General features: G+C 48.1%; 1 protein-coding gene across 1 annotated transcript in view; it reads right to left on the bottom strand.

Annotated features, from left to right (window-relative positions):
* Cdyl2 (chromodomain Y like 2) overlaps window positions 1-15,403 on the bottom strand; it is a 97,647-nt gene that overhangs the window by 30,922 nt on the left and 51,322 nt on the right. Inside the window, exon 2 of the mRNA XM_042700872.1 lies at window positions 8,386-8,974. Within this exon, the coding sequence (XP_042556806.1) occupies window positions 8,386-8,974 (589 nt within the window). The remainder of the gene's footprint in view (window positions 1-8,385; window positions 8,975-15,403) is intronic.

The raw sequence follows: 15,403 nt of genomic DNA, 5'->3' as shown, positions 1-15,403 counted from the left end.
AGGGATCAAGGCTCTGACTAATGCTAGGTGAGTTTGCATGGACCTAGCCTTGGACCCATGTCATAAGTGGAAAGGTTTCTTGTCTTCCTCCTGATCACCCCTCATCCAGCACCCGCTCTGCTTCTTAGCCACCTCTTAGTGCCCTGGCACAATTCAACAATAGGGCTATGAACAAAATTCCAGGCCATCCTTACCATCTCGGGGATCATGACTAAGTGTGGGAGGCAAGATTATGCACAATGGGAGCATTTGACAGGAGAGGTCCCAGCAAGTTCAAGTGTTACACCCTTGGTCTCCAGCCAGTGGCGCTGTTTTGGGAGGTTCAGGAAACTTTAGGAGTCAGAGACTAATAGGGGAAGTAGGTCACTGGGGGTGCGGCCTTTCTTGTACTCTCCACATTCTGTCTGCCATGAGGCAAGCACTCTTCTGATTTCTGCCCAAGTGCATGAACCATCTGACACCACAAGCAGAAATCTTCCCTTAAGTTGCTTTTCTGGGGTATTTAACTACAACAATGCCAAAGTAACTAATATATAAATGACAGGCTGTGACACGTACAAACTGAGGTCCATGCTGTCAGTGAAGACACTTCTACATGGGCAGATGGAAATAGAAGGCCATGTTCCCTGGTAGATGGGCTCCCAGGGGAGGGGTCACTAAAGGGGACATGCAGGATGAATGGCAACCACTATGCATGTGAGGGGTGGTAGGGAAGGGACACTAAGGAGGAGCCACACATGTGGAATGCAGAGAGTAGGGTCCATGGATCTGGCTTCCCCCAGGATGGTCTAGGATGGGTTGAACTGCCATATCCTTTGTGATGTGGCAACATGTACCCCTGTGCTGGTCTTTTACTCTGTGCCCTTGTTACACTCTTTACCACCTCCAGCCATGCCTCTTCTCGATCACTCAGCTGGCCTTATCAGATCCAATTTATGTATCTTTTTCTCCAAGAAGGCTCCCTCCCAGGGTGGCTCTGGTACCCCCACTATTAGCCCCCATCGTGGCTCTCTTGTATATCCTTTGTGGCAGAGCTCTATTATCTGTCTACATGGTTCCTGGCATACAGCTGTCATTCAATGAGTATTGGCAGGTTTAACACTAGACCAAGGGATCAATATACACAATATGTAAAATGCTTTCTAAAGCTGGGAGCCAGTAGCTCATGCCTGTAATCCTAGCTCCTCAGGAGGCTGAGATCTGAGGACTGTGGTTCAAAGACAGATTGGGTAGAAAAGTGCCCATGAGACTCTAATTAACCACTCAAAATCCGAAAATAGTGCTGTGACTCAAGTGGTAGCGCACTAGCTTTGAGCACAAAGAGGCTCAGAGACAGCACATAGGCCCTGAGTTCAAACTCCATGACAAAAAAAAAGCTTTTTAAACAAACAAATAGGAAAATCCAAAGATACAGTTAGAACAAGGGAAGTGAAATAACTGTTAATAACTAAGGAATATCTACCATGTGAAAAATAATATTCTAAGGGCTTTCTATAAATTAATTCACTGCCACTTTGCCCAGTGCTGGGGGCAGAATTATCTGCATTCCATCAATGAAATGGACAGAGAGGTCAGGCGTTTACCTGAGGCAGAAGATGAACGATGGCTTCCCAGCACACTGTGTTTAGCACATGCCTGCACCTGACCAGTTTCCATGGACAGACACAGGGCATGAGAAGATGCTCCCTCAGTGCTAAACTAAAATTAAATCAACAGAGTTTGGAAAAAGCATTACAAAGGCTGGTAATAGATAGCCAGGACTGGCAAGAGCACATGTCTCTGCAGGCTGCCTCAGCCTTGTCAAAGAGAGAACAGTTAAGTCTCTGCACACTGTAAAATCCTCAGCAGCTAAAAGAGGAGAGCAGAGCCACATGTCCTGACCCAGACACAGAGCCAAGGTGGATTTAAAACGGAGAAAGCAAGCTACAGGAAAAAGGCTGTAAATGCCCCAGACATTACTCAAATGTCACCTCAGGGAGGCCTTGGAGATGACAGATGACTAGACAGACAGACAGACAGATAATAAGTATGATAGTTAACACTATGATACATGATAAATAATATAATAAATGATAGGTAATGATAGATAAAATAGATGCTAGGACTGATAGGTAAGATAGATGATATACGGCAGATACAAATAAATATGGTTGATAAACAGATATAATAGTGATAAATACACAAAAAAGAGATTACTCATATTCATATCTCCCTCAACAAATATTTGAGTAAATGTATGATATCTATTACATATGTAATATGTAGTGGGTAATAAGTGAGAAGAGTCCACAAAGACCCATAAGAAACATGAACACTTGAAATAGAATTTGGGAAGAAAGGGAAACAAAAGCTAATCCTTTCCATGTTGTAGGAATTTGTACAATCAGATGCATCAACTTTTGTAACTAAAAATTAAGAGGAATAGAGAGACACAGAGAATTGAGGAGAGGAGAGGAGAGAAAAAGGAAAAGGAAAGAAATAAAAGGGAAATAAAATAATAAAACCCTACAAGAACTTAAAACTATGTCATGTAAGTACTTTTCTCTCTTTTTCAAAGACATTGTAAAAGAGGAGTGCAGAATCTCTGAACAAAAAGTATAAAAATAAAATAAAAAGGAGGTCAACAAAGTCAATGGTGGTCAACATTCTGCCACACTGTGGGTGACCAGTAAACTAATTTTATTCTTGCTTCAAGTCCTCTAGAGACACGGTACCCACTCCACACAATGCTTTCGCTAGGAAGGAAGCATCTACTCCCCACTTTACCCCCACAAGGCTAGACACAGATGACTGGCAACAAGAAAATAGTTCCTCAGACATTTCTTAGGTGGCCAATCAAGAAAAGCTTCTGAGCTGGCAGGGAAAGCCAGCATCAGAATCCCATCCACCCCTTCTAGATGCCAAACCAAACCCCAGGCTCAGGAGCCCACGGGGAGTCCATTTCTCCCTTGGACTTGCCAGGGGTCAGGTTGCTCCCGGTAGGAGAGTCAGATTTTCCATCACAGCCTGGCACTTTCAAAGGATGGAGTGGCCAAGCCGGACAGGGTCATAGCATAAAAGCGTAAATGGGTTATTTTAAGTTCATTCATTAGCACAAAGTACTAACTTGTGACATTTTGAAGCGAAACACAAAACCTTCATAGTTTCTGTTGTTGTTGTTACCGGTTTGGAGAATCCCCTACTTCTAGACACCCAAAGGATGGGTCAGCATTTGTGGACCTGAGAGCTGGGGCTCCGCACCCGTGAAGAGAACGTTGTGCTGGGGAAACAGATGCCTGGGTGGGCAAGAGGCATCATGTGGACACTGGCCTGGACTCATGGGTTGGGACCCTGTCCCAGGACGCTCAGGGCTGTCCTGAGATAGCTGTCCCTGAAAAGCTTCTTCCAGATTAAGCTGGAAGCCTCTAGAAGCAGCCGCAGCTCTTCAGTCATGCGCCGGAACCAACTTCAGGAGGGCCAGAGTGAGAAGCTCCTGGAAGGGTCAAGCGTTGGGAAGGCGTCCGTGGGCTGGGCTCTTCAGAACTGTCCTGCACCTGAGTGAGGCTGTCCTATGAACTGTCTTCCTCCTCCTCTCTCTGCCTGCTTTGAAGTCTAGGATTTCCTGGACTCCATGTGCTCTCTTTCTCTGCTCTCTGCAATCATCTGGACCAGCAGGGATGATGTGTACCATGGGCTTAGATTACCTGCTCTAGAATGTTCCAAAGCGCCTGTAAAATCACATAGACCTTGTGTTCTTTCTTTCAGGATCCTTCTGTGAAATTTCTGATGTCACATTCGATGTAGTTAAATTTTAATATTCTAGGAAATGGACCATTATATCCAAGTTTTCAAACTGAACTGTGGAGAGCTCGTCCTGTAGGCTTACATCATGTCGGTCGGACAGGAAGCAAGGGGGGCTGGGAAGCAGAAGCGGGTCTCAGCAGCACTCCTGTCCCACGTCTGAACAATCAGAGCTTAGGGATCGCTTTTTACTGTCTGGAAGCAAGTTGGGCAGTTCAGTGGCCATAGCTGGAGCACCCTGCCTGGGTCTCTCTGCTGGCCCCAACCTAAGCCCTCATGTAACCTCACCCTCCACTTCTGTCATACAGAGAGTACTGCTGATTAGAACTGCATGATTGCTGGAGCTACTTTGCAAACCTCAAGGCTGTACCTCAGGGTAAGTTCCTATCCTCCAAAACTTCAATTCACAAACATTCTATTCTCCAAGTTTTCTAGAAGCAAACTTTAAGATCCAGAGTACAGACACACTTTACCTCTCTCCCTGTAACAACCAGCATGCAGGAGCCCCTACATATCCATCTTGCCATCATAGCGCTCATTAATCCAGGATGATGGTCTTAAGCATGGTGGGGAGAGAGAAGAAGCAGAGAACTTGATGGAAATGCACATGTGCATTCTTACCCACTCTTCAGACTTACTTCTGGCTCCACCTCTGAGAAACTGAGGCTGGAGAGTGACAGGGCACTCCTCTACTGGCGCCAGCACTAAAGTGCTCCTCTATGAAACAGCTTTGTAACTCAGGCTGGCCTCAAACTCACAAGCCTGCTTTAGCCTCCTGAGTGCTGGCATATGCCACCGTGCCCTGCTTTCCAAACACGGTTCCTGATTTTGACCAATAAAGGAAAAATGATAATCACCTTGAAAGAGTAAGATGCGATAAACAAATATTCTAGAAGCAAAGGCTATGATCATCTTAAAAGATCAAAAGACACAAGACGGCAAAGGTTGCCAGAATCTGTGGGATGACGCATTCAACAGCAGGAATAATGGGGAAAACATAGACTCAAGCGACGTCTGAGATTAAAAGAGTTGGGAGACAGAGGACAGTCTTCAGACTAGGAAAAGACCCTCAAAACTTAAAGCAACGTGGACGTGGGCCATAGGCTTTGGAGAGCAGCAGGCATCTGCGTGTCCTTCTCGGGCTAGAGGGGAAGGGTGAGGTATAGGGAGCAATGTCCCCTCAGGTTAATGGACATGTGGCTCTGTACACCTCTAAACAAGAGAATGACCAGCAGTTCCAGACAGAATGGGAGGAACGAACTAGCCCAACTGCCTCTCCATTCAGGTGAAACCTCTGCTTTAGGTAAAAAGAGAGAGGGTGGGTTCAGGAAAGGGTACCAGAAACTGTCAGGTTTTAAAACTTGGAAGGTCCACATTCCTACATACAGGCTTAAAATCCAAGCAATCAGGGGCTGGGAAGGTGGCTCAGTGGTAGAGCACTTGCCTTGCATGCCTGAGGCCCTGGGTTCGATTCCTCAGCACCACATAAGCAAAAAGAAAAAAGCCGGAAGTGGCGCTGTGGCTCAAGTGGTAGAGTGCTAGCCTTGAGCTGAAGAGCTGAGGGACAGCGCCCAGGCCCAGAGTTCAGGCCCCATGACCAGACCCAAAAAAAAAAAAAAAAAAAAAAATCCAAGCAATCACTCTGGCCCTCCCCTCCTCCAAGGGACCCAGGACTGATTGCTCACAACCTGTGTACACCCACTCTCAGAATTCCGTTGACAGGTAAGATGCAGATCCTGCCCCCCCACCTGAGGCCCCGCCATTTGATCAGGGTGGAGTGAGTTTTAACAAGCTCCCTAAGGGGTACTGAGGCAGATGGTATCTGAACCACAAAGCTATTTGTCATGACCTGAGAAAAATCAGAATTGAGAGCAACACGAGCACGGCATACACCTCATAAACATGGCTGGGGGAAACAATCTGCAACCAAAACACTACCCGCCGGAGCCCCAGTTTAGCATGTCTTCCCACAGCAGAACCTGGGGAAGTCAGCAGCACACGGGTCGCTACTCCATATGCAGACCTATCATTCACCAAAGGAAGTGAAAACCATGGAAAGCACATTGGTGTACACATTGGTGTGCGGCACCTGGGAGAGCCCGTCCCTTTCTGCCAGGGAAAGGGAAGCCTGTGATTGGTATGGCAAGTCTGCAGGCACAGCAGTGGGTGCTGGGAATTGAACCACAGGAGACAGAATAGGGGAGCGGGTAGGAGGAGGACATCAGGGCTCCACCCCAGGCATGGCTACTCCCTCACCAGGGCTGCCCTCCTCCAACAGAGCCTCTTCTCTCTTGAGTTTGTCTGTTCAAGAATCTAGAACAACTCTCTTGGCCATTGCCCTTGCTATCTCTGGCAATAATTTCCAGCCATTTCCTTCCTCAGGTCACCTGCATACCTGAACAAAAAGCTGCATCTAGCTAGAATGTGCAGAGCTGATGGTGGCTGGGACATTCATGGGTGGAACAGTGGCCCCGCCTGTCTGGAACACATGTGTGACCAGCCCCACACACTTTCTCAGCACGGAGCTAGATGCAACCGCTCTAACTCACCAGAAAGTAGACTGTAAGTTTCTGAAGGAAAAGCCCTTACCTGTCTTTTACCACTCTACTTCCAGCAGTAATCCAGGAAGTGCTGGAAAAAAGATTAGTATTGAATCCAAAGTGCACAGATGCCTAATGTGAAATTTAATTGCTACCTCAGGCTACCTTCGAGCATGCGTCAAAATGCAGCAGAGTGGCCATGGGTCTGTCAACTCGCCCTTGGGGTCCCACCCCATGCTTGGTGCACAGACGTGATGAGCTCTCACCGTCTTAAGTGATCTGACACGCATGCAGTGCAGGAAGCACTGGCTTAGCCACGTGGACCTCATGGGCACCATTACGGCACGCTATGAAGCAGTAAGGCCCTCTCAGAGCAAAGCAGAGAGAGGCAGGCAATTCCTCCTGCCCATCCCAGCTGTGCACACTGGAAGCACCAGAGAGATGAGAAGGGGGAGACGTCCAGATAAGCATAGTGGAGTTGACAAGACAACCGTGGCCCTCACCTGCTTCTCCTGGTTGGAGGTAACCTGCCTGACAGCAGGCCAAGACCAGGTTGGCCTCAATGAGAGCCGAAGACAGACAGCAAAGAGTTAGCACTTCTTTAGAAAGCAATTCAGGATGAGGGACGCCACCTTCTTCTTTTTCACACCAGGGTCTAGTAGTATCAGAAAACCACCCTCCCTTGCACCCAGCTGTGTTCTGAACAGGGCAGAGGGTGGCAACAGCCAAGGGTGCTGGGCTTACTCCCCATACCCACAGCCAGAGCCCCAGACACCTGGAGCTGCTTGTCACCCTGCCTGCCATAGGGAGCCGGTGACTGCGGCAGCTGTTACAGGAGCAGCAAACATGGGCGCTTGTGCCAAGCCTCCAGTACCCAGCCCACTTCTCCCCAGGAGCTGCATGTTCAAAACTAACAGCTTTTACATATATAGTAGGCACAGTCCCACCAGCACCAGGGATCTCCAGACGGAAATGTGAGTCAGAGATGGCTAAATGAATCCTATTTGGGTGAATCTCCACTCTGGAGAAGAAAGAACCTCCAAGTAAGGGCTCCCAGCCCCCCAGTAAGAGTCCTTTAAGTGGCGAGCTCACCCCAGTGAACCCCAAAGTTCCATCAACACTCACATCACTCCTCTCCCATCTCAGCATGCCTGCAGGTGCCAGATGGCCCTGCTCTCCCTGGCATGGGTTGTCCATGCCCACACAGGATCCCCCACCTGCCAAGGATCAAGGTATCAGCGAAGAGGACAAGGTACACGCTGGTAGACACGCTGGTGTCTGAGAAACAAGGGAACACACACCAATCCCTGGCACAGACAGCTCCCCGGGAAGACACAGGGCCCCCTAGGACTCAGTTCCAGAGCAATCTACCTGCTGGGGAAACGGCAGGTGTGGGAGCTCAAATTACCTGGGCCATTGCCTCCTCTTTCCTTAGTTTTGCCTGTACAGACTCAGCAGGAGGGTGGAATTCCAGAGTGGAACATGGTGTACACAAGCTGTGTTGCTTCCAGGATGGAGCAAGAGAGTGCAAACTCAGGGAATTAGCCTGGGATGGTGTCAGGATGACACTGTGCACCTGCCGCAGTCTGGATACCAGTGTCCCACACTCCCTTCCCCAGAAATTCCCAGGTTGAAACCTCACCCCCAATGCAGAAGCATCAAGAGGTGGAGGGCTCAGCTCCAGAGGGGTTAGCAGCCTGAAAAGGGCCACGCCTCCCACCCCACCCCCACCCTGTACCATGTCAGGACAGTTCCATGATACCCTCTGAAGAACAGCCCCCACCAGGCACTGACACTGCTGGCACCTTGGCCTTGAACTTCCAGCCACCAGAACTGTGGGAAACCAATTTCTATTGCTGACAGATTACCAAGCCTCCAGATTTTGTTATAGCAGCCAGGGCCTAATTTGGAAATAAGACCCACAGCCCTGGACAAGGGGGATGAACAGAGGGAACATCACTGGAAAGCTAGGAGTCAGGAAGAGAGCATCCTCCCCGTTCCCTAGACTGCAGGCCACCCACCCACCTGACCAAAACCAAACCCAAGGGGAAAGAAAAGCACCAACCAAGCCCATTCTCCACCAGCGCCGAGTGGGTCCCGTCACTGTCGCCGGCCTCCTGCTCTCCCTCGTGGTCATTCAAATCCAAGTCCGGCTGGTGGGACTCGTTTCCAAAATGATTCTCATCCTTCTCGGAGCCAGCGTCCCCATTTTCCAAGCCATTCTGGGCCTTCTTCAGGGGCATGATCTGCAGGCCGCTGGGTGTAGTCCTGTAAGACACTGTCTTAGCTGCCCTGTCGCCACCTGCGGGGGACTTGCCTGAATGCCCCTTCTTGGGCTTGGACAGAGGATTGATGCGCTTCCGCTTGTGGGAAGTCCCTTTGCTCTTGGCGGGCTCTGAAGACCTGTGGGGAAGTTTCTCCACAGCGGGGCCCCGGGAGTCCCGCAGCAGCTTGGAGGTGCCCGACTGCTTCCCTGACTTGACCCGCTTGTCCTTCGACACGTGCAGCCCGTTGAACTCATCGATGAACTCCTCACAGTGCAGGAGGTGGTGCTCCGGCTCCCACGTGTCCTCCGTGCTCCCGTAGCCCTTCCATCGGATAAGGTACTCCCACTTCCCTTTCTTGTTCTTCCTCTTGTCCACAATCCTTTCAACCTGGGTGGAAAAAGTCAGAAAACAGAGAGGAAAGAGAAAGTCAGTCCTGGGCAGCAAGAACACGGAACCTGGCATAGGTCAGCTGGCACAGCCAGGAACATCAGGGACATCACTCAATGAAACCAAAGGCATACAGGTAGGTGGTCACGTCCCATGGTGGCCGGCCGCTATCCCCTGCCAGGGGCCGCCATGTGTCCAGCCATGCTTGCTCGCATCTGAAATCACACTGCAGGCTTGCTTTCCCAAGAGACTGTCATTCTTTGCATAGCAGCAAAATTGGCTTATTTTTTTCCAAAGACCAATTCAGAGTGGGTTTTCCATTCTGAGCAACACTATACACAGCACTACGCTAAGTTATCCTAATTGCAGCCTATCTTAAATGCTCCTGAAAACAACCCAGTGAGGTAGTACTTCCCCACTTTACCAAGAGAGAACTAGGGTTCTGGGAGATGAAGGAACTCAACCAAGTCCCGCAGGTGGGAAGGGCAGAGCTACACAAGGACCATGCTCACACCAGTCCTACTCTCCTACTCTGTGTGTGTGCCATGTGTGCACATGCGTGCACACATGAGAGCGCGTGCACACACACACAAAATGTACAGAAGTAACACACACACACATACACAATGTACAGAAGTACCACACACACACGCACACATACACACACAATGTACAGAAGTACCACACACACACACAAAATGTACAGTAGTACCACACACACAATGTACAGAAGTACCACACACACACACACACAATGTACAGAAGTACCACACACACACACACACACACACACACAATGTACAGAAGTACCACATGTTCATTTCTGCAAGAGCAATGCACTGTGTAGCTCAGAGGACTTCTCGGTGCTCTGTTCGGGTGCTGGGATTTTGTCATCAGGCACCAATCTTAACCACAAGGACAACTGTCTCAGCAGCACAATTCTTTCAGCTCAACCAGAAAGGATTATAATTAACAAAGCCAAGCAGGAAACCTGGTGCACCATAGGAGCACACTTAGAAGGCCAAGAGATAGGACATTTTGGGGGAGCCCACCATGTGGCTAGCAGAGCCCTACGGGGTACACCACAATTTTAGATGAAGAAACCAAATGTGAAGGGGACTCCAACACACGGCCAGGATGATGTCAGGGTGGGATCTGAACCCACCTCCTAGTTTCAAGCCAAGTGCTACTGTCTCTGTATCTTCAAAGTAACAAAAGCTGACCTGAATACTAGTCCTCATGCAAATGGCAGATGTACTAAGCAAAAGGTATCAGACAATTCATTTATTATTCCTTAAACTTTACTGCAGATCTGAGGGTTTTTTAACATTAAAAAAAAAACACAGTGATGGGGCTGGGAAGGTGGCTCAGTGGTAGAGCGCTTGCCTTGCATGCATGAGGCCCTGGGTTCAATTCCTCAGCACCACATAAGCAAAAAGAAAAAAGCCGGAAGTGGCACTGTGGCTCAACTGATAGAGCGCTAGCCTTGAGCTGAAGAGCTGAGGGACAGCTCCCAGACCCAGAGTTCAGGCCCCACGAATGGACCAAAAAAAAAAACACAGTGAAAATTCCCAGTGTTCTACCCCAAAGATGCTGTTTCAATAAAAAAAAAAAATGTAAATGATTATATTCAAAAGTATATTATATTTGAGTGCACATGTAATTGTACGGAATGGAACTGTGATGTAATTAAGTCAACACTACAACGTGGAAACATAGGAAGAAATATGGGAAGAGTAAAGTGGGTGAAGTTAAACTGAAATTCAGGCAGGGTTCATTAGTGGCCTCTGTTTACATGTTTGAATTTTTGTAAAGAGGGATTGTCTCTCACTGGTTTATGCACAACAGAGGCTATGCAAAATAATTAAACAGTTTTTATTGCCTTACACTTAATAAATATGGAAATAGCTAAGCCATGTTTCCTCTTCCCAATACTGCCTCTCATAGACAATTTTGTTTCCATAATTGATTTATCTCCATTTAAACAGGCCAATTAAAATTTCTTTCCTTATAAAATGCTCTGTGGACATCTGCTTGAAATTTACTGCATAATTTACAGATATGCCACACAAACTCTATACTAGTTTGTAAAAAGTAAACTCATGCCCAACTCTTCCAACTTCCAATCTATAGATCAAGGAACACTGGTGAAATATTTGTCAATGCTCTTCAGAAAGCCCAGAGGAGTTGTGGATGGGCTTGTAGCTTTGCTTCATTTTGAGGCCTTTGTAGGGAGAGACCTTCCGCATGCCTGCAGAGGGAGGAAGGTGACAAAGCAGCCCAAACCAGCCTAGAATAGCATCACTCCCAAGGGCGCGGAATTAGAATGGCAAAAGCCCACACAAGTCCTTGAGAACCAGGGAATGTGTATTCAGGAGGTTTTCAGGTTTAGAAAACACACAATCTGATGGGCATGGTGGTTGAAGCCCATAATCTTAGCTACTTGGAAGGTGGAAATCTAAAGGATTGCAGTTCAAAGCCAGCACTAGTAAAAAGTTCTGAGTCTTTATCTTACCCAAAGGCTAGCAATGTGATACATGTCTGTCATCCCAGCTACAGGGGAACATAATGCTTGGCCACAGAGTCACACACCTGTCATGCCAATGACATAAAGAAGCATACATAAATGAATCTCAGCCTAGAGAAGCCCAGGCATACAGCAAGAACCTATCTTGAAATAACCAACAAAGGAGTGATCCAAGTGGTAAAGCACCTGGCTAGCAAGCGCAAGGCCCTGAGCTCTCCAAAAAGGAGAGGGCGAGAAGGAGGGAGAGAAGGAAGAGAGAAGAAGGGAGGGAAAGGGGAAAGGAAGAGAGAGGAAGGGAGGGGAAGGCAGAAAATGCTTGGCTCTCAGATGAGGGAGTATCTTCCCCAAATGAAGCAAAGGAGCATGTTAGACAGATAGCCAACATAATGAATGGGGAGGGGAGGAGAGGCTGATGAAAAGATGGACAGTGAGTGGATGGCTGGATTAAGGATGGACTGATCACTGAATGATGAACAGTGAAATCAGAGGGTGGAGAGGTAGATGGATGAACAGATCGATAACAGAAAGAGAAGTGGATGGTGAGACACATGGACAGGTAGGTGGTGGATGAAAGGATGGAGAGCTGGTCTCTAAATGGATGAGTGGATGGACAGATGTCAGTCACTTAACAAAATGAACTTAGGAGAAAAAATGAGCATAGTATATTCAAGAACACAGGCTTTGGAGCAAGATCATCTAGTTTAAATACCGTCAAGCCTTATCTCATGTTCCTAAGCAAGTTTCTAAACCACTGTGGGCCTCGGATGACTCATACAGCAAGGAGGAAGTAGCACGACGGCTTTGTAGGGCAGCTGTGGAGAATATACAAACATGCATTTTCATATGCAACTCCAAAGGTCTCTTCATCTCACACAGCCTCCTGGGCCCAAACCTTGGTGGTATCTGCAGACACAATGTCTCCCCACACTGCCACCAGACGTCTTAGGACAACCAGCTCTTCCCTGGAAAGAAGCAAAGGAGACCAACCACTCCACGGAGCCTTTCTAAGTCTGAAAGGCAGCTATGCAGATCGGGGCTGCTCCAGAAGCCTGGTGGGGTAGCAAGGACGTGGGGGTCACACAGAGGGAGAAACGCACTTCACTCCTTCCACGTTACTTGAGGTTTCAATCACAGAGTCACAAGTTGCTTTATGGGGGACTTAGAAAGATAACTGCTTCCACCTCTGATCTCATCCACAAAGCCACTGGACACTTGACTATGAATACTACTAACAGGACCATCTCTGATAGCCCGGTCTTTGGAAGGAAAATCTGTTGGCTCTGCCACTTTCTATCCCTAAGACCAGGAGCCACTAGTCAACCTCTCTGGACCTTAGCATCCCCAGCTGTAAAAACAGGAGTTTATAGTAACAACTACCACCAACACAGTTGTTAGAAGAACTGAAGAGATGGTAATGTGGAGCACTCCAAAGCACTCTATGGAAACAAAGGGGTTGCTCTCTTACACAGAACAGTGGACGGGAATGTTTCTATATATCTCATCTAATGCAGCGTTTAAACAAACAAGTGAGTGTTATTCTCAGGTTCAGAAAAAGAATTGCTTCTTGCCAAAGTCCAAAATGTCCACAGAGAAAAAGGAGGGAAGCTGTGGAGACCCTCCTTCACCTCCCATTGGTCCCTCTCTTCTCACAGGTTCTCGGACATCATCTGAATGCCAGTTTGCTCTGTTGGTAATGAAGATCCGTACCTAGAACCTGGCCTTGCTTATGCCGCAATATTCCTCATATAGGGAGTCCTCTCTCCTCCTAAAGCTCCCCAGCATCCTCCTCGGTGTCCTAACTGCACATGCCCGCTGGCCACTCAGCAATGTGCACCAGTCCTGGCAGCTCTGACCCCGACTCATCAGCCTCTCCACCACACAGGTCATGTGCAGTACCAGTGCAAATTAGACCCCTTCTCTTGGACTTACACGTGCTAAAGTATATGAATGATGCTAAGGAAATCGAGCATGCTTATACCTCCACCAGCTTCTTTTCTTCAAAGATGAGCAGTCTGAGACTCAGAACTATTCCTTGGAGTTCAACTAAATCATTAATTAACCGTTACTCTTTGTGATCCCAGACTTGAGACTATTCCACAGCAAGGGGGGGCAGGGAAGCTCTGATGCAATTATTACCTGTGCCACAGGGACCCACGGATGGCTGTGTTATTAAGGATAATAATGATGACAGTCACCTGGATTGGTACATGTTCTAGGAACTCTGATAATCACTTACAAGGTGTCAGGTTTCATTTTGCCCCCAGTATTTCACCTGGGTGTAAATTCTTACCACTGGATGAACAAGGACATTGAGATTTCTAGAGGGCAGATAGGACATGAAGCCATCGAGAAGGTAGGTAGCTTCCCTCCACAGAGTCAGTCAGTGTAGTTAACCAAGACTTGAACCCCACAGACCATCAGGGCACCTGTGGTCCAGTGGGGGACACAGCCGTGAAAAGAGTAGGCACAACATATTCTGCAGAAAGGACTGGGGGAAGAGAGCGGAGTGCCAAGATAAGCACAGGGGAGAGGAAGGGCCTCAAAGGAGCCGGACAAGGAGGCTCCTCTGAGCAGAACAAGTCAATGGAGGCCAAACTGGACGCTCAGAAACGGAGAGACGCTGAAGCAGTGAGACACCCATCCAAGGCCATCTGGCTCCTCAACCTTTCACTGCCAGGCTAACAAAATAGCAACCGCAACATCCAACCTCTCTGTAACACTCACCAAGAGCCAGCCACGGACGTACACAATCCCTATCTATTAGCTCAGTGAATCTTCAAAGTGAGAACATAATTTTCTCCTTCTTGGCAGTACTGGGATTGGAACTCAGGGCATTATTATTCACTAGGCAGTCACTCTATCACTGAGCCATGCATCATGTCTTAAGTGCTTTTCCTGCACTGGTCATTTCTGAGGCAGGGTCTCATTTCCTTCTCAGGTACACACCTAAACCACGATACTCCTATTTTTCACCTCTCCCCAGAGCTAGCCTGACATGTGTGCTGTGCCACACCTAGCTTCTTCTTCTGAGAGGGAGTTTCATGAACTTCTCTGCTCAGGCTAGCCTGAGACTATAATCCCCCCCCCCCCCCATGCAGCTTGGGATGAGACACATTCTCCTGCACTTGGCTATGAGCTGAGATGGGCCTTTGCTAATCTGTCTGCCCCAGGTAGCCTTGAGCCATGATCCTCCTCATCTCAGCCTTCTAAGTAGCTAGGATTATAAGCATGATTCTTCTTACAGAGGATATGGACCTTGTCCAGGGCCCCACCTCTGAGAAATAACCAGAGTACCAATCACCTGGGCTCCGAACCCCACACTTTCAATGGCTACACCCTATCAAGTGGGCCCAACTTGATGAGGTCTACAGTGGTCTTCTCTCAATACCTAGCAGGGTCAATGAACACTTGTGGCACTTTTGTATCATTCAGGACTAACTTCCCAAGCTCGAGTCTCCTGTGGACACAATGCACGCAGTGTGTGCCTCCTCCCTAGTCACCTATCACAGTCCTTACCCCAGCTTCCCATCACACAGGGGCACTGGATACAATACAGTTGCTGTGGACCAGGGTTGCCCAGAAAACACAGAACAGCGCTGCGGCTGATGAGGCTGGCCTGAGAAAATGCATTGTTGGTCTGTATCTTAGTCTCTGGCAGGAAAGAACAAGAAAGTATGGTGCTGTGGCGTTGAGCAACATACCTTGTTTTGGTTTGTGAGTCTTTTTTAATGTCTCTTGGTCAATGTCACTCCTTCCTTCATTCTCCCCTATAGCCTGCACATATGTGCATCAGTGTGGCCATGCTATGTGGCAGACACATAATTCATTCCTGATGCCAAACCACAAACCCCACATCCATGAGGACCATGCCTTGTGAATCCTTTAGCTTCACAGAACAACTC

The sequence above is a fragment of the Dipodomys spectabilis genome, unplaced genomic scaffold, assembly GCF_019054845.1.
Source record: "Dipodomys spectabilis isolate Male_0828 unplaced genomic scaffold, ASM1905484v1 ptg000273l, whole genome shotgun sequence".
Taxonomy (NCBI): domain Eukaryota; kingdom Metazoa; phylum Chordata; class Mammalia; order Rodentia; family Heteromyidae; genus Dipodomys; species Dipodomys spectabilis.
The sequence above is the reverse complement of the archived record's forward strand: the minus strand, read 5'-3'. Positions and strand labels throughout refer to the sequence as shown.